We start from the raw sequence: 21,087 nt of genomic DNA on the forward strand, positions 1-21,087 counted from the left end.
AGATCTCTACCGTGCCCTGACATTGCTATAAGGGTTGCATACAAATCTGAGCCAGGGCCTAACACCCTGGGATCCACTAAGCCACAAAACTGCACAACTGATATGGTAGAGACTATCTAGGTTGTCATCGTTGGCGGGGAAGATGTTGGAAGTTAGGTGGACGGTCTAGGACAGGCATGTTCAACCTGCGGCTCTCCAGCACAACTCCCACAATGCCCTGCTGTAGGCTGATAGCTGTAGGCTATTTGGGCATGCTGGGAGTTGTAGTTTTGCAACAGATGGAGGGCCGCAGGTTGAGCATGCCTGGTCTAGGACATTCAAGTTGTGCCTTTCTTCTCGGACTTATATTGCTTGCTTATATTATATTCCAGCATCCTGTTCGCTTGGTGCAGCCCACGCCTCAGTATTACTCTCTCGGGATCACCTTGTAGTGCGGAAGCAGTTTGGGGAGCCCCTTGCTAATAATCAGGTAATGTTCTATTACTGTACCTTACTTATATAGGATACATTCATCATCGGGTTTTATTGGGTAACCATATTTTTGCCTCAGTATCTTCAATTCCGACTGGCAGAGATGGCGACACAGCTGGTTACTGCCCGGCTCATTGTACGTCATGCGGCTCGAGCTCTGCAGGAAGACCACAACGATGCGGCAACGCTCTGCGCTATGGCAAAATTATACGCTACGGACGAATGTTTTAAGGTGAGCAGACACAAAGGAATAAGTTTACCATTTCTAGTATGTTACCACAAGACCACGAGGTATCGCATTGTCAGACATTTTATTCCAAGCAATAGAAGTTAAATGTGTAGATTATTTACCGCTCTCCTGCATCACCAATGTGACCAGACTGTCATTCACTGTATGATGCCCCATTATGGTGGAGTCTCGGGTACAACATGGCACTGATGTATTTCACATGAAAATAGTCTCACATGTAGCCACCTAGGGAGAGTCCTGAAAATAGTGCCGCATGTCAAGTACTGACCCTGAAGGTAGTGTTCTGAAAATACCAACATGTAGTGCCCATGAAAGTAGGCATAGTGCGGCTGAAATTAGTGCCACACATGCAGTGTCCCTGAAAATAATGCCAGGCATGCAGTGCCCCTGAAAGTAGGTATAGTACGGCTGAAATTAGTGCCACACATGCAGTGCCCCTGAAAAACATGCCCGGCATGCAGTGCCCCTGAAAGTAGTGTCATAGGCTGAAATTACTGCCACACATGCAGTGCCCCTGAAAATAGTGTCATAGGTATAATGTGGTTGAAATTGGTGCCACACATGCAGTGCCCCTGAAAATAGTGTCATAGGTATAATGCGGTTGAAATTAGTGCCACACATGTAGTGCCCCTGAAAAAATAATGTCTGCCTATTAAGGTGATCAATACTCGCGTAACATTGATGCATCTGTTCCTGCGGTTTCGGCCTCTTGTGGCTTGTGGTCTGGCCCATCTTCAGCACTTCACAGTCAGGCGTCATGATGGGTATTGCGAGTATACCCTTTAGGTGGCTGCAGCCTGTAAGGTAAGACTGCTTTCACATTTGAGCTAACGATTTCCATTATTCTGCTCTAAGAAGAATGAAAATATCTGACACTAAGGGCACCAGACGGACTCCACTGACTGTAATTAGTATTCCTTGCCACTTTTCATCAACAGTCCAATGGTATCAGCTGCATTAAAAATAAATGTAAAAGAAAATAAATGTGCCCCTTCCTCAGGGCAGGTTTCAGTCCGTCAGTGTTTGATTGATCAGTGATTGTGAGCCAAAACCAGGAGTGGAGCCTACACAGACATAAGGTATAAGGGGAATATTTGCTCCTGTTTTTGTTTTGTTTTTTGGCTCAGAATCTCTGATGAAAATCACTGATCCAACACTGACTGTGTGAAAGCAGTCTAAACTTTTGAATGCACATGTCCTACTGTTTGCACAAGTGAGCTACTGAGCTTAGAGTGTCAAAAAGTGTCATAAAAAAATCACAGAAAACAGATAATAATGCACTTACATAACAGATGTAAGCATTATATATGGACTAAGCCCTCACCGTGATATGATACAATCTGAGACTCTTAGCCAATATATTTTGATCAAAACACATCTGTGCCCGCCTACCTTCACCAAGGTTGTCTCAGTCAGTCAGGTCCTACTCTAAACCTACCTATGCCGTATGGGCATCTACATTCAGGAGAGCAGACCCTGCACATATAGCCACCTCTATGTGCATCCAGCAACCAATGAGAGGAGGAGCAAGCACAGCCATATGTACCATCTAATCAAGGCAGCCTTGTGATGGGGGGGGGGGGGCAAAAGTGCACAAGAATGCCACTCCCAGGATAAAATAGAAGCACATTTACACTTGAAGGTGCCACCCCTCAACTGTATACTACAACATAAACAAAAATCACAGAAAAAAAAGATAAAAAGCAAATATAAAAACATCCTGCATGATATGATAAATAAATATGCAAATGTCCATGGATACATTTATAAAAAATTCGCAGAAAAGATAAAATAATGTACTAATATATAAACTAAGCCCTCACTCTGATATGACAAAATCCGAGACTCTTAGCCAATATATTTTGATCAAAACGCATCTGTGCCCGCCTACCCGTGTCACAGTGTCATCAGCAGGATGCAACAGAGATACAGAGAGACTGAAGAGTCACAGAAAGGCATAGAAGTGGACATCCTCGGGTCACATCCCACACTGATGATCGCTTCATTGTGATCAATGCCCTGTGGAGCCAGATGATGAATGCCACACAATTCCAGGCACATTTAGGGGAGGTGAATGGCACCCAAGTGTCACGTCAGTCCATTTGAAACCGTTTACATCAGCGTGGTCTGCGTTATAGGCGACCTGCAAGGATACCTGACCACAGGCGTCATTGTCTTGCATGCACCAGGGAGCATCTACACTGGAAGAGGGACCAGTGGGCCTCAGTGCTGTTCACTGATGAGTCAATTCAGAAATGATGGCCGCCAATTGATGTTGGGGACATAAAGGAAAGCGCTATGCATCAGCCACTGTTGTCACCAGACGAGCCTTTGGTGGTGTTACAGTGTGGGCAGGTTTGTCTAGTCATTACTGAACTGCCCTATACTTTGTAAGTGGTACAGTGACAAGCCCATACTACTTGAATAACATAATGAATCCAGTCATTGTGCCCCTGCATGAACAACACAGGCCTGATTTCAACTACATGGATTACAATGCACCGGGACATCGAGGTCGCATCATGAGGGAACTGCTGCTGGAGACTGGGGTACCTCAAATGGAGTACCCTGCATTTTCACCAGACCTGAATCCCATTGAAAACCTATAGGATCAGCTTAGTCACCGTGTACAGGCTTGTAACTCTGTATCCCAGAACCTCAATGACCTAAGGGCCGCCCTTCAAGAAGAGTAGGATGCCATGCCTCAGAAGACAATAAGTGGACTTGTGAACAGCATGAGACGTCGTAGTCAAGTTGTAATTGATGCTCAAGGCCACATGACATGTGATTGAGACACTGACATTTTTGTGGGGTATACCCACCACTGGTGTTGGCTTTTGTTTCAAAAAAATTGTTTGAGATGAGGAAATCACCATTACATGCTTCTACTTAAATGCCCTACTGTCATGATATAATATCACTGTAGCGGGAACTTTTACATTTTCCATAAATTTCACCTGAAAGCCAAATATCCCAAACTTTTTTTGTGAGTAGTGTGTTAGTAGTGTATTACTGTGTCAGCTGAACCCACCTTTCTTGTATACGTATAATGTGTATGGCCAGCTTTATTCTGCCGCCCTAGCAAATACAGACTCGAGAATGGTGAATGCAGGCTGTAACTCCAGATCTGCACCAAGGTGGCTCCACTTAATGATCTTTTCTGTCCGTAGGTCTGTAACCAGGCTCTGCAGATGCATGGAGGTTATGGCTACCTGAAAGACTATGCTGTCCAGCAGTTTGTCCGGGATATCCGCGTTCATCAGATCCTCGAGGGTACGTGTTACAGCTGACAGTGAGCAAAGATTTTGTATGCACAGTGTTAGACTGGGGTGCCTAGGGCCCACCAGAGGAACTGATTCTGGGGCCTACCCTATAGCTACATGGAAATGTTAGGGTACGTCCACATGGGACATAAATGCTGCAGATTTGCTGCACGTAAATTTGTGGCAACAAATCCAGTGTTTCCATGCCAGGATAGTGGATTTGGATTTTAAGAAATCTCATCCACATGGTTTTAATACAATTCACTGCATAAATTTGACTGCAGTGCAGATTTTAAAGGGAACCTGTCATCAACGTTATGTTAACCTCACTGAGGGCAGCATAAAATACTGACAGAAATGCTGATGTCAGCGGTCGTCACTCATGAGCTAAAAGTAAGTGGTTGCCGAGAACTAGCATCATAATCATTACAGTCCAGGCCTTGAAAAGAGTCAAATCTACCTGAGAAGAGTCCTGGTTATTATAATCTCCTGCTCTCCCCCATCTTCTGATGATTGGCAGTTCTCTCCTAGAGAGAAAGGGAGAAAACTAGGTAGAAGACTGTCAGTCATCAGCAGGTGGGCAGGAGAGCAGGGATTCGTGAATAACCAGGACTCTTCTCAGGTGGCCGGGACTCTTTTCCAGGCCCAGTCTGCAATGATTGTGATGTTGGTTCTCGGCAACCACTTACTTTTAACTTATAAAAGACAGACCTCTGAAATCTACTCACCTGTCTCTACTTTATACTGCTGTTAGTATGGATAGCATAAAGTTGATGACAGGTTTCCTTTAACACACATGAACATTACACCAAGCTGTAATGGGCACTGCCATACCTCAATATTGTAGAAAATCAATACTGATCATGGGTTTCTGTACTCCAGGTCCCCCCACCCCACCATCATCCTGAATTCCTAAAAGTTATTAATGTCTCCTCCACAAAATGGCTGTCCGTTGGTGTTTAAAAGGGTTATCCGATAATTGGTTTTGATGACCTATTCTCTGGATAGGTATCAATATCAGATTGGCAGGGTTCCCGAGTGTTAGCTTTTAGAAGAGGCTGGTTCTCCGTGAGCGCTGAGGCCTCTTCCTAGGACATGATGATCGGCAGGGACACTGGACCCCCACTAATTAGTCATTTATGGCCCAAATTCCATTGGGAATTGATATCCTGCACAGGTAGCAAGATGATAAACGGAGGGACACAGCAATGTAGAGGAAGAGGGAAAAGGAGGAGATGTCACCTGCAGTCCTATGTAGCACTACAGATAACACAGTGATAGCTCTCTCACTACTCATAATGTAGTAGATGTTACCTGCAGTCCTATGTAACATTAAAGGTGTTCTCCGAGAATTAAGAAAATGAAAATACTTAAATATTACTTTTTTATATAATATTTTTCCAAATACCTTATGGCTTGTTTTGTCTGAGGAGCAATCATCAGGGGAAATAAAATGGCCGCTGTCCTATTAGTACACACAAAACCTGTCCTAAATCACCCAGGAAGACAAGTTACTTTACAACACTGAGGTAAAGAGCTGCCTCATCCTCCTCTCTGCTCTGCTTGTCAGGGATTATGATCCTGAATACAGTTTAATATGATCTTCAACTGATTCAGCTGAACCTCTATAGGATTGGAGTTTATGAGGAGACATGAAGTACATAGAGGAGGTGGTGGTCTGGCTAATGAGCAGCGTTGTTTTCAGTCTCCATGACCACAGCCCCACTTTACAACAATCTGTCCTGTCTCTGCTGTCTGTACTTCATGTCTCTTCATGAACTCCATTCCCGCAGAGATTCAGCTAAATATCTTATCAGATGTATGTATGTATTGAGGTTGAGGCAGCTTGTTAGCTCAGTGCTCTGAATTAACTTGTCCTGCTGTGTGATTAGGACAGGTTTTGTGTGTACTAATAGGACGGCGGCCATTTTATTTCTCCTAATGATTGCTCCTTTAATAAAGCCAGCCATTATAACTAATGAAAGGTATTTGGGAATGTATTTATAATAAAGTAATATTTAAGGATTTTAATTTTCTTAATTCCCGGAGAACCCCTTTAAAGATCACACAGTGATAAGTCCCTGAGTACAGATAATGTACTGTAATGGATGATCCTTCAGTCCTATGTCACATTACAGATAATTCAGAGGTGTACCAGGCTGCTGATACTGATGACCTATCTTCAGGATAGGTCATTAATATCTGATGGGTGAGGGTTTGACACCTGGCACCCCCACGATCAGCTGTTCCCTGCAGCCTCCAGCACTGGTGCTAGCACATTGAATAGAACCGTAAGGACAGCTCCGTTCAAAGTGTAGCAGCCGTGGTGGGTTACTGAGGTGAATGGGAGCTGGGCTGCAGTAACCTGGCATGGCCTATACATCTTAACTGAGCTGTGCTCCCTGTTCCATTCAAAGTGCTAGTTCCAGTACCAGAGGCTGCAGTGATAACTCTGAGTACAGATAATGTAGTAGATGTTACCTGCAGTCCTATGTAACACCACAGATAACACAGTGATAGCTCTCACTACTTATAATGTAGTAGATGTTACCTGCAGTCCTATGTAACATTAAGCAAAACACAGTGATAAGTTGGTCGCTGGGGGTGCGGGGTGTCAGACCCTCACCCATCAGATATTCATGACCTATCCTGAAGACACGTAATCAATATCAGGAGCCTGAAAAACCTCTGAATTAAAACCTGTTTAATTTAAACAGAGAGTTTATATTCTTCCTGCCCACATCTACACATCAAAACAGGACTTGGAGGGTGTCATCAATAAGGCTACTTTCACACTTGCGCCGGTGTGATCCGGCAAGCAGTTCAGTCATCGCAACTGCCCGCCGGATCCGCCGATCTGGATGTGACTGAAAGCATTTGTGAGACGGATGCGGATCAGTCTGACAAATGCATTGCAAGAACGGATCCGTTTCTCCTCTTGTCATGCGGACAGACGGATCCGTCTTGTATCTTTTTTCACATCCGGCATTCCGGTATTTTGAATGCTGGATCCGGCACTAATACATTCCTGTGGGGAAAAATGCATGCTGCGGTTTTATCTTTTGCCTGATTAGTCAAAATGACTGAACTGAAGACATCCTGATGCATCCTGAACGGATTACTCTCCATTCAGAATGCATAGGGATATACCTGATCAGTTCTTTTCCGGCATTGATACCTTTTGACGGAACTCAGTGCCGGAAAAGAAAAACGCTAGTGTGAAAGTACCCTAACTCTTAGGCTCCTTTCACATCTGCGTCAGAAGCTTCGCTCGGGGCTTACATGACAGAAATAGTCAAAAACCGCAGCAATGTATGTCTATTTTATATAAGTGTGTATAGAGCACGGATGTTACGTACAGGTATAGTTAGAACTAGCAGCTCCTCATCCTTTGAAATAAATGAATGTGCAGCTGCACTACTGAGAGAATCTAGTGAAAACATGTCCGGCTACTGAGGCCAGTAAGGGTCCAGGTCTCAATGATAACACTGCACCTGAAAGTAGGACAGAAAATGTCGTCATCTTGATTTCTCAGTAGGGCAGCCTCTGACTTTGGGCCTCAGACTTCGAATAGCTGGTAGTATCTCCGCATGGAGGTTGGATATGAGGGGACACTAATGAATATTTTATTTCCGACCTCAGGAACCAACGAGGTGATGCGGATGATCGTGGCCAGAAACATTTTACAGGGATGAACAAGTGGCTCCTCTCCCTTCTCAGTGACATGACCCTCGCCGGTGGGAGGATTACCTCAGGAGAACACCACACTCTGCAGCACGCTCAGGACTGATCAGCAATATACCAACTGCACCTTGCCTGGGAGGGGGCCGTTTTTTTTCTATTTTGGTGACTCTTTGGTGTCTGCGTTATATTTATATGTTGTGAATGTGCCGGCCTAACCCCCTGTAGAAGGGACCCCAAAGCAAAGCTGGAATCTGTGTAAAGCCGTATGGCCAGCCTGCTGATCTGTTAGACGCTGTATGGACCCCTTTATAAAGTTCTTATCTGGTATTAACCTCTTCCTGCCCTACGCAAAATACATATATGGCACAGTAGGACGTTAACACAAACCGTTATACACTTACGGCTCAGGAATGACGCGGGCTCAGGAGCAGCAGGAGTTAGCTGTAACATACAACTGACAAAAGCTGGATTAGAGATAACTCTGGTACCGATCATTTAATCCCTTACATACCATCGGTCTCCCCACAACACAACTATGAGATGTCCCTGGATTTCCTGAAAAAGCCCCCATGTCTGTCTTCTTTGTACCTCTATTTATGACCACAGATGGAGCAACAGGATCTATAAATTCATTGTTTTGTATGTTTCGATTTTGCCTTTTTGGGAGCTACGGTTACTTAAGCAAAAATAAAATTATAGGGGTCCCAAATAGATTTTTAAGTAGAGACTTCCGCCAACCTTAAAGGGGTTCTCTGGGAATTAAGAAAATGAAAATACTTGAATATTACGTCATTATAAATATATTCCCAAATTCCTTTCATTAGTTATAATGGCTTGTTTATTCTAGGGAGCAATCAGGGGAAATAAAATGGCCGCTATCCTATTAGTACAAACAAAACCTGTCCTAATCACACAGCAGGACAAGTTGCTTCACAACACTGCGCTATAGTCCGTCCTCTCTGTACTTCATGTCTCCTCATGAACTCCATTCCTACAGAGATTCACTGAAGATCTTATCTGTATTCAGGATCATAATCCCTGACAAGTATGAAAGAGCTGTCTCAGCCTCCTCTATCTAAATGTTCCTCTGCTGTGTGATTAGGACAGGTTTTGTGTGTACTAATAGGATGGCGGCCATTTTGTTTCTGCCAAAGATTGCTCCCTATACAAAATGAGCCATTAAAACTAATGAAAGGTATTTGGGAATATATGTATAATAAAGTAATATTTCTGACCTAACTTACTTGCGATCGTCTGTGCTGCCTACTGCCAGGATTCTACACATCATCATGGCCTCTACAAACCTCTCACACAGAGAGTTCTCCTAGACTCTGGCTGGCACATGTTGGCTTCAGAGACTAGAGCTGGCGCCAACCTCTGTTTACTGTGCATGGTATTTACAGTCACTTTCTTCTTGGTCTGACTTCAATCATTTGCTCTGCCCATAGAAGCCTGGCTCAGGAATAGAATACCAGATACACTGGCAGAGAGGGAGCAGGCAGAGGATTTATATGCTGTTCATGGTCTGTGAAAAGCTGGTTTACCTGCCAATTGTGGTGTGTATGGGGAGTTATCGAGCACATTGGGCATTTGCTTTATCTAAATTCTGGAATATTATCAATTTATAAAATTCTGGCACAATTTGCAATTTTATGTTTTAGACACTTTTTGCACTTCACTGGACAGTGTAGGGAATTTGTCAAGTAATTTATGCTACATTTTCATTTGTGACTTTTCACTCATCTCACTAATTTTCAAAAGGGGCAAGAAAATTGGTTAGGTCTTTCAGGTTTCTTTGTTTTAGGTAAAAAATGGCACAAAAAGTGGTCCAAGATGACTTAAAGGCAGCCCACAATCTAGCAAATGTATTAAAGGGGTTGTCCACTCCTTTACCGTTTATGGCTTTACCTCAGGATAGGCAATCAATATCTAAATTGCAGGGGGCTGATGCTCCTCCATTGATTAGCTGTTTCAGAGTAGCTCCAGCATCAGAACCATACAGCTTAGGCTACTTTCACATTAGCGTTTTCAATTCCACTATTGAGATCCGTCATAAGATTTCAATAGCGGAAGAAAACGCTTTAGTTTTGTCCCTATTCATTGTCAATGGGGACAAAACTGAAACCTAATGCACCAAAATGCTGCAAGCAACGTTTTTCTGTCCGCGATGTGGTGCGTTTTCTCTGACACAATTGAAAATGGATCCATCCGTCATTGACTTTCAATGGTGTTCAAGACGGATCCATCATGGCTATAGAAGACATAATACAACCAAAGCCGTTCAAGATGGATGCATGTGGTTGTATTATTGTAACGGAAATGTTTTTGCAGATCCATGACAGGTCCGCAAAAGTAACCTTAGTTCAGAACTGGTTACTGTATCACTGCTCCCATTAAGTGACTGGGAATAGCATTGCAGTAAGCAGCCCCATCCACTAGGCACAATGGACAGTGCTGTGTAGCCCTGGTGTTGACTTCCAGCGAGCTGCTCTGAAACCGCCGATTGGTCAGGTATGAGGTGACAACCGCTGCTGATCAAATATTGAAGGTCTACACCAAGGATAGACCATCAATTGTAAAGGAGTGGGCAATCCCTGTAAGAAGTGTGCACCTCTTAATACATTTTTCCAGTCTCAATAAATATCTTCCATAGTCAACAAGATGAGAAGAGGCTTGGAAAAAGGTATGTGGCTCAGAATGCACCAACGTGCGCCATAAATAAAGTAAGCCAACCAACAAGGTGGTATAAAGAAAATAAGTATCTGCCTGATCTGTTGTAATCTGCCCCATTGTATCCGATAGACGTTATGCCAAGCGGTCCTTTCTCTATTTGAGTTAAAGATGAATGGTTTGGGCCCCCAGAATCTGGAGGACAGGCTTATGTCTTACTGGTTATACTGGGGGTTGTGGACACTGAGGGTAGGGCACCCTAATCACAAAGGAGATGCTAACTCCACACAGGAGCCACAGTGTCGTCAAAAGACATAAGATGTATATAGATATCATAGTTGATATCCAAAAAAGGGGGAATCGTCGGGCATAGTAGGAGCACTACCAGGGGCACTAGCTGGCAATATTTTTGAATTAGTGTAGTTATTTTCATTATTTAGGAGGCACTCTGGCTTCCACTAGTAATAGCTACTGGCAATATTAGTAGGGTTAGGCCTCATACACATTGGAGTTCTCTGGGTGAAAATATTTATAGAGGCACTTTGGCTGTTATCAGGTCTTCATCCTGAATTGGGGTTTCCATCTGGCCGGTAAACCCCAGCCTAGCCATTATTACTGGTGCTGGTATTTACATTTTTCCTCCCTGTAGAAATGCCAGTCCATTTTCAGTAGCTGAGGCGAGAAGGTATGAGACAATGGCTACTAAAGGCTATATCTCAGACTGTATAGCAACTAGAGATGTGAGCTATACATCCTGAGATATTCCACCTTCCCCCCGCCATTAGCCAGATAGCAGAGAGTAGGCACTGGGGGAAGCACTGAGATGCGTCAGGGAGAGGAGAAGAGCTAGAGATCCTCCTGTCTCTGTAACATGATCCGGGTGAGGGGTGTACACATTGGTATTTTATTTCCCTTGTTCTGCTCAACAAGGGATAATGGAAGTGGCGTTTCTGTCGAAATGTCAGAAATGAACGCCACCTGACATGGCCTCTGACGGATCCTCCGATGCTGATGTGAGTGGAGACTAACATGGACCTCTGAGCATGTAACATTTGGCTCCGTTCACATCAGAGCTAGCGGTTTATGTTCTTCTGGTCTTAGGGCTCCTGCACAGTGTTTTTCAGTCTGCAAATCGCAGATCTGCAAAACACAGATACTGGCCGAGTGCATACCGCCATTTTATTAATTTTTTTACTCCTGCAGAAATGTCCTATCCTTGAACACGAAACGGATAAGAATTGGACATGTTCTATTTTTTGCGGAGCTGCGGAAAGGACTTACGGTTGCGGACAGCACATGGGTGTGAGATGAATGGGTCTGCATCTGATCCGCAAAAAATGAGGATTGGATGCAGGCCAAAACTACGGACGTCTGCATGAGGCTACCTTCACATCTGCGCTTTTGCTGTCCGGTCTTTAGATCCGGCAGGGGATCTCAAAACCAGGCTTCCGTTATTATAATACAACCGCCTGCATCCCATCTGAATGAATCCGGTTGTATTATATGAAGAAACCAGATCCAGCACTAAAAGTCAATGGGCACCAGATCCGTTTTTTTCGTATCTGAAAAACCCTCAGATCCGGCACCATTGACTTACATGGTTTTTGGTGCCGGATCCAGCTTCTTCAGTTCCCCATGCTTGCAGCGGTTTTTGTGTCCGGCATGGGAACGCAACAAACCCGAATGGTTTGCTCAGTTTTGTCCCCATTGACAATGAGGGGGGACAAAACTGAAGCATTGTGCTGCGGTTTTGAGCGCCTGTACCAGCTCTCAAAACCGGACAGCACAACGCTGAAGTGAAAGTAGACTAAGCCCTTAAAGAACAGAAACTGTTGATTTCAGTAGTGTAATATTAGTGTATGCTCAGTTTGACTCAGTTCCTTTCTATTTCTGTTATTATCCTATTGTCTGCAGGATAATGGAAACCTGGCATAAAGGAGCTTTCCGCTATACATTTAACATCGACTTTGATGAATGCCGAATAGAAAACGAAGGTGTCCAGCGGGTATTTGTATTTCACTCTGTTTAACTGATCCGTTTTTTTCCAGTTCCTCTGACAGATCAGGTGTGAACTCGAGAAAAGAAGTGAAAAAATAAGGGGGAGATTTATCAAACTGGTGTGAAGTAGTACTGGCTTAGTTGCCCATAGCAACCAATCAGATTCCACCTTTCATTTTCCAAAGGAGCTGTCAAAAATGAAAGGTGGAATCTGATTGGTTAGTATGGGCAACCAAGCCAGTTCTATGATACACCAGTTTTATAAATCTCGCCCTAGGTGCTTGCCAATATAATCTCCCTCTGCCGTTTTGTGGATGCCATGACACAGAATTAACCAGCCTCACGGTGTCAAATTATTACCAAGCCCACAGACGTCAGTACAGTTTCCATGTTACACTACAGGATCTATAGCATAAAACATTGATTTTCTAGCGATACCCATTACACGCTACAGTAAGGCTTCATGCACACAGCCGTATCCGTATTTCAGTCCTCAAAATACAGATTCCTTCTCACTCCCATCTATAGAAAGGACTATTCTCATCCACAACACAGACCACACTAGGATATGGTCTATAATTTGCCGAACGGGCAGACGAGTCTGTAAAAAATACAGCTATGTGCCTCATAGAAATGAACGAGTGAGCGTGCTATCCGTACAAACTGCAGAAAGCGCACATGAACGATACGGTTGTGTGCATGAGGCCTAATGATTATCACCAGACAGGGATGTCTAATGTATTTCTGACAGATGGAGAAGGTTTTTGTCAGAATATTTTCTCTCACTGACTGGCGCCATAAACAATCGTTTTTGAGCCAGTATGGCAAACTGGGCTCCTGCCTAGGGCTGCACTGGTCTCAGGGGCAGCACCACAAAAGGCCTAGGGATGTATGTTTCCCTAACTTTGTGGTTATTTTCTTCTCTATATGAGCTCATTCGCTTTTTTTTAAATATAGTTTTATTAAAAAAAACTCCATATAACTCCGCATATCAAGAAAGCCATTGGTGACCTTCTCATTCAGCTGGCAGCCATGTTGCGGTGTATTACAGTAACAGGCCGGGGTAGCTGCGGGGTGAGGTATTTCTATCCACATGCAGTGCACCTGGCACGAGTCCCTCCTGACTGACGGAGACATCTGGGAACCACAGCTTCTCTCAGCCAATGAAAGCAGCGCTTCCATCGGGGGAGCCAATAGCAGCCTCCGCCATCGCATTGTGAGGGTGGGAACAATGTATCCAATCAGCGGCAGCGATGAGAGAACCGCTTGGAGTTGCCATGGTAACCAGGAAGTGGCGGCGCTGGAGCGGCAGCAGTTGCTGTTGGGCAGAGGGAGCGGAGACATGAGGCGGGAGCAGCGCCGGAGGCTGACAGCTCTGTGCCTGCTGCTGCTCGTGGCCTTTCTGATACTCAGGTAAAACTACTGCCTAAATGCTGGGGGTAGTACTTCTGCAGTCTCTGGGGGCCACATAGCTTGGGTTGTAGTGATAATAACACAATTGCGTTAGAGAAGCTGCGGGTCCCGTGTGTACAGTCATCTGTTAACTCTTTAAATCCCAGCTTAAAAATTGATGACCCTCTCCCCTTAACTAAATATAGTGCAACTCTCAATGTGTGGCTCCCCTTCTGCACAAGCTGCATGGATATGGGGTGGGGGGCACCCAGGGGTAGGCATGTACAACCCCCAGGCCAAATAGTGGAGGGCAGTGCCAAGAACCTCCCCCCCCCCTATGAGTTGTCAAAACACCTGTGTCATCTGCTGTCTGAAAGGGGGTGTCAACCATTATGTATTGTTTTTCACCATTTTCAAGATCTCTGCTGTCAGCCAATATATGTTTTTTCACATTTGGGAGGCTGATACCTTTTATAGCACAAATACCTCTCACAACTGTTTGTTACAAAGTATCGTCTAGGAATCCATATAAAGAATTACATTGAGTCTATGTCGGCAGTTGAACCGTAGACGTGAGGGGGCACCAGACTGGTTGCTGGCACTCTTAAGGGACTATATGCAGGAGTACTACAAGCTGACGAACACTCTGAGTGATTGGGCATCAACTTGGCAAATGAGGTTCAATGTGGACAAATGTAAAGTTCTGCATCTTGGTAGTAATAATCTCTGTGCTTCATATGTCCTAGGTGATGTAGCACTGGGAGAGTCACTTATAGAGAAGGATTTGGGTGTCCTTGTAGATTAAATTACAGCACACAATGTCAATCAGCTGCTTCTAAGGCCACCAGGATATTGTCATGCACTAAACAAGGCATGGACTCGCGGGGCAGGGATGTAATACTACATCATCTGGGATATGCAGTTCAGTTCTGGGCACCAGTCCATAGAAAGGATGCACTGCAGCTGGAAAAAGTACAGAGGAGAGCGACTAAACTGATAAGGGGCATGGAGGGTCTTAGTTATGGAGAGAGATTAAAATAATTGAATGTATTTAGTCTTGAGAAGAGACGTCTAAGGGGGGACATGATTAACCTATACAAGTGTATAAATGGGCCATACAAAAAATACAGAGAAAACTGTTCCATGTAAAATGCCCTCAAAAGACAAGCGTCAAAGCTTCGTTACTGAGTCTCACTTCCTTCTGGGATTCACGTCCCCGCCTATCCCTTCGTGGAACTTAATGGACTTATGTCTTTTTTCAATCGTATCAACTATGTAACCTCTTGCTTTGACATTTTAAACTGTGTTAGGGTTCATGCCCACGAATGTAAGGGTTCTGTGCCCGTATTGCAGACTGTAAGCATCCGGCTGTGTGCACGCCATAGTGCGGATGCGGAGGAAATGACTTGAATGGATCCGCAATCTCTCAGATATGGCCAAAGATTGGTAATCTACTATCTTTTATGGAGCGGATGCACGGATCGGAAGCCACAGAATTTCAATGCAAGGGTGAGATCTGCTGCAAAATTGCATCAAATCCACACCAAAAACCATGCGGTTTTCCAGTTTGTAAACCTGCAATCAGCCCTAAAGGGGTTATCCACCCCCCCCCCCCACCCCCGCCAATGCCTGAGCCCCTTGTATACATTATACTTACCCAGTACCCCGCAACCACGTCGCTCCTTATCCCTGCACGGGTGTCGCATCTCCCCATCGCGCAGATCAAAACATCCGGCAACGGGGAAGAGCCTCCCTAGTGTCACCCGTGATGCTAGGGAAGTTTGTACCCATCACGGCCTGCTATTAGCTGACCCGTCCCCGGATGTTTTGAGCTGCCAATCCTTTTGCAGGGCAGGGGGGTATAAAGACAGTCGTAAAATGCCAGTCTTTGTAAATGACCCCCAATGTACTATTGAAAAACAAAAGCTGTGAGTTGTAATTAGCATACATTTATTTCAGGTCTGGAAGGGATTGCTCTCTCAGGCAGGGTGGCGGTGACAGATCCTCTTGCAGACCACAGGGTTGAAGTCCAATTTATTTTTTAATTACACTCCGGCAATACGGGCAAACCCCAGTTATAGCTCACTGGGTAAGGTGAAAGTCCAGCATCAAACCAAAATAAACACCTGCCCGTCTGGGCTCTGGCTAATACAGCGAAGACCCTGGCTCACCTATTGAGCACAGGTCACACAGAGAATTCGCCTTCTCTAGCCAGCAGGGCAGCCAGCTTCCCAGACTTTCTCCAGACTGACAGCCTGGACTGTGCTTTATTTCCCCTTAATGATCCCAGCTGGCTTCAGCTGGGGATCCCTCAGGTTAGGGCAGGCATGTCCAAACGGCGGCCCTCCAGCTGTTGCAAAACTACAACTCCCAGCATGCCTGGATAGCTTACAGCTATTATGGCATGCTGGGAGTTGTAGTTTTGCAACAGCTGGAGGGCCGCCGTTTGGACATGCCTGGTAGGGGAAAACCTGTCCCAGGAATGGGGTGGACTGGGGAGGTCCCTCTACCAAACCTAACTTCCCCAGTCCAATAAAATCCAGCCCATTAACTTACCAAAACTGTCTCGGCAACCTACACATTGCTGAGACCATTTTAACCTTCTGGATTTCATTCACCTCACCCAGTTGAGGAACCTCGGTGGGATATACACCCCTCCCAGGACTTACCGTACACTTTGCTGTTCACCTTACCACAGGTCCTGTAGAGAAGTCTATGGGAAAACGCCTGTAAACACACTATAGCGCTTGCTGATTTTTTTTGGGGGGGAAAAAAGCACCACAGGCCCCCAAAAAACTCTCCAAAAGTGAAGAAAATGCCAAAAAACAATTACATTAAACTTTGAGTTTCCAGCTAATATCAGGCCAGCCTGTAGTTATCGGTGCATGTTGTGCTGTCTGTTTGCAGCGTCTCTTCATTGTTTGCTTTGTGCTGTGTTGTATCTGCTTCCGTTAGTTGTCGGTCAGGAGGAGCGAGGTTAAAGGGCAGCTGTCAGCAGCTTTGTACCTGTAAAACTGGTTGACCTGTTACATGTGTGCTTGGCAACTGAAGACATCTGTGTTGGTCCCATGTTCATATGTGTCCACATTTCTGAGAGACATCATGGTTTATTATATGCAAATGAGCCTCTAGGAGCAACGTGGGCGTTGTCATTACACCTACAGGCTCTGCTCTCTCTGCAACTGCCACGTGCTCTCCACTTTGACAGAGCCAGGGGTGATGATGTTTACACTGCCTGGACCTGTCAATCATAGTGCAGAGGGTGTGACAGTTGCAGACAGAGCAGAGCCTCTAGGTGTAATGACAACGCCCACGTTGCTCCTAGAGGCTCATTTGCATATAATAAACCATCAATTTTCTCAGCAATGCGGGCACATATGAACATGGGACCAACACAGATGCCTTCAGCTGCCAAGTGCACATGTAACAGGTCAGCCAGTTTCATGGGTACAAATCTGCTGACAGATGCCTTTTAGGCCTCATGCACACGACCGTTGTTTTGGTCCGCATCCGAGCCACAGTTTTTGCGGCTTGGATTCAGACCCATTCACTTCAATGGGGCCGCAAAATATGCGGACAGCACTCCATGTGCTGTCCGCATCCGTTGCTCCTTTCCGTGGCCCCGCAAAAAAATAAAATATAACATGTCCTATTCTTGTCCGTTTTGCGGACAGGAATAGGCATGTCTACAATGGGCCGCCCATTCCGTTCCGCAAATTGCAGAAGGCACACGGGCGGCTTCCATCTTTTGCGGATCCGCGTTTTGCATGAGGCCTTAAAGGTGACTTCACACAACGGTTCCCCTGACCTGAATTGATTGCGTCATAGTGAGTTATGATAGGGTGGTCTATTGTACTGTGCTCACATCATCATGTCCGTACAGTACAATAGACCCTCTATCATATAGGAACTCGCCTTATGATAACTCACTATAATCATGCCTTCAGTTTGGCTCAGTGGAGCCACGGCTGACACAGGGTCTGTGTTTCCCGGACCAAGCACGATCATATGAATCAGCCCTAAGGGTGTGCCCACATGGAGCGATGGCACTCTGGTCAGGAGGTGGCTGCCTTGCGGCTGACTACTGTACAAGCTGGAGCGAAAAGACATTAACTAGAATTTGAAGCCAATTGTTTATTCGGTGTTTTGCGGGGTACCGCATGGCTATTAAAGGGGTTGTCCGTTTTATGATATTGATGATCTATCTTCAGGATAGGTGATCAGTGGGGTCCGACTGCTGGCACCCCTTTCCATCAACTGTTTGACGAGACTGCAGCACCCCTTTGCTGATCGCTGCCTTCCCTGTTTACCTGCACACCAGTGACAATAGCTGTACTTACCCTGCACCTCCGAAACTGAGGGCTCTTTCAGACGAGCATGTCCTGTGCGGAAATCGCGCTCCATGTGTAAGCGTGATTCCTATTGGGGACACTGCTAGTTTTGCAGGATCAAAGGCATTATACTGACTTATAATACTGTGTGTCTCTGCATGACATTACTGCTACAGACTCATACTGGAATATTGCTGTCAGTATAGGGCTACATGCACACGACCGTATGTGTTTTGCAGTCCACAAATGGATGACATCCATATGCCATCCGTTTTTTGTAGATCCATTGTAACAGTGCCTAAAACGGACAAGAATAGGACATGTTCTTTTTTTTTTTTTTTTTTGCGGGGCTACGGGACGACATACTGATGCGGACAACACATTTTTTGCGGACCCGTTGAAATGAATGGGTCTGCATCCTATCCGCAAAAAAAATAAAAAAATGGAACGGACATAGAAACAAACAACGTTCGTGTGCACGAGGCCTAATTCTGTAGAGGTAATGTCCTGCAGAGACGCACAGTGTTATAAATCAGCATAATGCCATGCGCTCCTGCGAAACGAGCAGTGTCTCTAATAGGAATCGTGCTTTCACACACAGGACACATGCGTTCCAGCCGGAAACGGGTGGCCATGTTTTATGTGCGGTCAGCTGCAGTTACCACACGTGCAGTCATCACAACTCTGAAAATGCCAGGTCTGTCTCAGAAACCTATTTCCCTATTGACTTCTATTGGGAAATGAGATGCTCCCGGTCCTGACCGCATCACGACCGCGCCGTGTGGTCGTACGCTAAGGGTGAGGCTACAGATTCAGGTTTCCTGATGCAGCCACAACCAGGAATGGATCATAAAAGGAAGTAAAGTATTTTTATTATTATTTCGTTCCTGGTTTTGCATTCTGAAAATGTGACCCTACCCTGACCCTGCTTTCACACCTGAGCGTTTCCCAAATGCACGTTTTTGACGCGCGTTTCTGACGTGCGTTTTTTGTAATAGTAAACGCGCGTTTGACGCGCGTTTGTGTCATTGACTGCAGTGTCCTATGGCCACAAACGCGCGTCAAAACGCCCCAAAGAAGCTCAAGTACTTGTTTGAGCGTCGGGTGTTTTACAGCGCGATCGTACGCGCTGTAAAACGCCCAGGTGAGAACCATTCCCATAGGGAAGCATTTCTTTTCATGTGTTGAGCGTTTTACAGCGCGTTTGAACGCGCTGTAAAACGCTCAGGTGTGAACTTAGGGTGAGAGTGAGCACCAAATAAAGAGTTATTTTCTAATTAATGTGATCCTGACGAGGTTTGTACGGCCACACAGTACTGCGCAGCGTCCCATCCGCAGGACAGCCACCCTTAGTAGTATATAATGGCCACTTCCGTCATTCAGTCATAGGTGGTCACCCTGCAGGGGAGGCAAGGTTAATGCTGCATGGAGAATTAGGTGTCTGCTGCATGTTAATGGGATCCTTCAGGCAAGGTTATAGCACAGTCATGCCCATGCTGGGGGAGAAATGCACAAGCCGCGGGCCTGGAGATGGACGTGTGGAGGACCAGTGTGGCAGGGAGCAGGTAAGTATGAAAAGGTATTGCTGGACAAGTCCTTTAATCCCTCCACAGTATTACATATGTGTATGTAATAATGTGTAAGGGGTTGCTGTGCTGAGCCATTCCATACATGGCGGGTGCTGGCAGTATAATACAGCAGGCACCCGGCCGTAATGCCGGGGATGGCAATGACGCCGAACTCATTCATTTAACTTCTCCGATGCCACATACAATAGCGATCACGGCATCTGTGGAGTTAGGCCGAGAGATTGGTTTCCCTCTGCCAATGAAATTGCGGGGCTCCAATCCCCTACTATGACGTCCTGGAGCCTGCTGAAGGTTCCCAGGCCTGTCATGATAAACTGCCCCAACAGCCATGCACAAGGCACAGCTCAGCAGGCATGTCAGAATCCCATTCACAATAATAATTTTCTATTATGGGACAAGCCATCAGAAGGTCTCAGATTCTTGCCCCCTTAGGGCTCATGCACACAACCGTTGTTTCATTCCGTGTCCGTTGTTCCATTTTCTCGTGATTTTCTGCGGACCCATTGACTTTCAATGGGTCCGTTGAAAACTCGGCTAATGCACCGTTTGTCATCCGCGTCCTTGATCCGTGGTTTCAGTCCGTCCAAAAAATATAAACTGTCCTATTTTTTTTCACAGAAAACGGTTCGTGGACCCATTCAATTCAATGGGTCCGTGAAAAAACACGGAGGCACACAAGATTTTCATCCGCCTCTGCGCATCCGCGTCCGTTTTTTTCCTATCATTTGCATGGCAAACTTGACTTCGATTTTTTTTTACTTTCCTTCATGTCTGGAGATCCTCCAAAAATAAAGGAAGACACACGGAAACGAAAACTGACACGGAACAACTGAACCCCATTTTGCGGACCGCAAAAAAATACTGTTGTGTGCATGAGGCCTAAGGGGGCTAAAAGTTATTATTTAAAAAGTAAAAAGAAATTTATATAAAAAAAAATATTAAAACATTTCCCCCCAACTTTACATATAAAAATAAACATAACTGTCATTGCTGTTGTGAAAATGTCTGAACTATTAAAATTTAAAAATATTTTTCCTGCGTGGTGTAACGGGGGGAAAAAATAAAAATGCGGGATTTGCCTTTTTTTTTTGTCACCGTGAATAAGCCTACATGCACAAAAACGTTTGTGTTTTGAGGTCCGCAAATTGCGGATCCCTATAAAAAAACGGATGTATGGCACGCTTTTTTTTTTTTTTTTGCAAATTTATTGTAACAATGCCTATCCTTGTCCGCAAAACGGACAAGAATAGGACATATTCTATATTTATTTTATTTTTTTTCCGGTGCTACAGAACGGAGCCACGGATGAGGACCGCACACGGAGCACACGGATTTATTTTCAAAGTAGTAAAACAAAATATAAACTATACAAATCTGGTATCGACGTAATCGTATTGATATGCAGAATAAGGACGTCACATCCCTTGTAGCACACAGTG

General features: G+C 45.1%; 2 protein-coding genes across 3 annotated transcripts in view; both read left to right on the forward strand.

The window, feature by feature from the left end:
* Positions 1 to 8,315, forward strand: part of ACAD8 (acyl-CoA dehydrogenase family member 8) — a 25,317-nt gene extending 17,002 nt beyond the window's left edge. Inside the window, exons 8-11 of the mRNA XM_044282005.1 lie at positions 372 to 469; positions 551 to 703; positions 3,892 to 3,994; positions 7,627 to 8,315. Coding sequence (XP_044137940.1) covers positions 372 to 469; positions 551 to 703; positions 3,892 to 3,994; positions 7,627 to 7,679 — 407 coding nt within the window. The 3' untranslated portion in view covers positions 7,680 to 8,315. The remainder of the gene's footprint in view (positions 1 to 371; positions 470 to 550; positions 704 to 3,891; positions 3,995 to 7,626) is intronic.
* A 5,308-nt stretch (positions 8,316 to 13,623) lies between these two features.
* GLB1L2 (galactosidase beta 1 like 2) overlaps positions 13,624 to 21,087 on the forward strand; it is a 68,333-nt gene continuing 60,869 nt past the window's right edge. For both annotated transcript variants that reach the window (XR_006387929.1, XM_044282009.1), the window contains exon 1: positions 13,624 to 13,749. Coding sequence is in view for 1 of the 2 variants with exons in the window: in XM_044282009.1 (XP_044137944.1) it covers positions 13,679 to 13,749 (71 nt within the window). In the remaining variant the exon portion in view is untranslated. The remainder of the gene's footprint in view (positions 13,750 to 21,087) is intronic.

Source organism: Bufo gargarizans, chromosome 2, assembly GCF_014858855.1.
Source record: "Bufo gargarizans isolate SCDJY-AF-19 chromosome 2, ASM1485885v1, whole genome shotgun sequence".
NCBI lineage: Eukaryota > Metazoa > Chordata > Amphibia > Anura > Bufonidae > Bufo > Bufo gargarizans.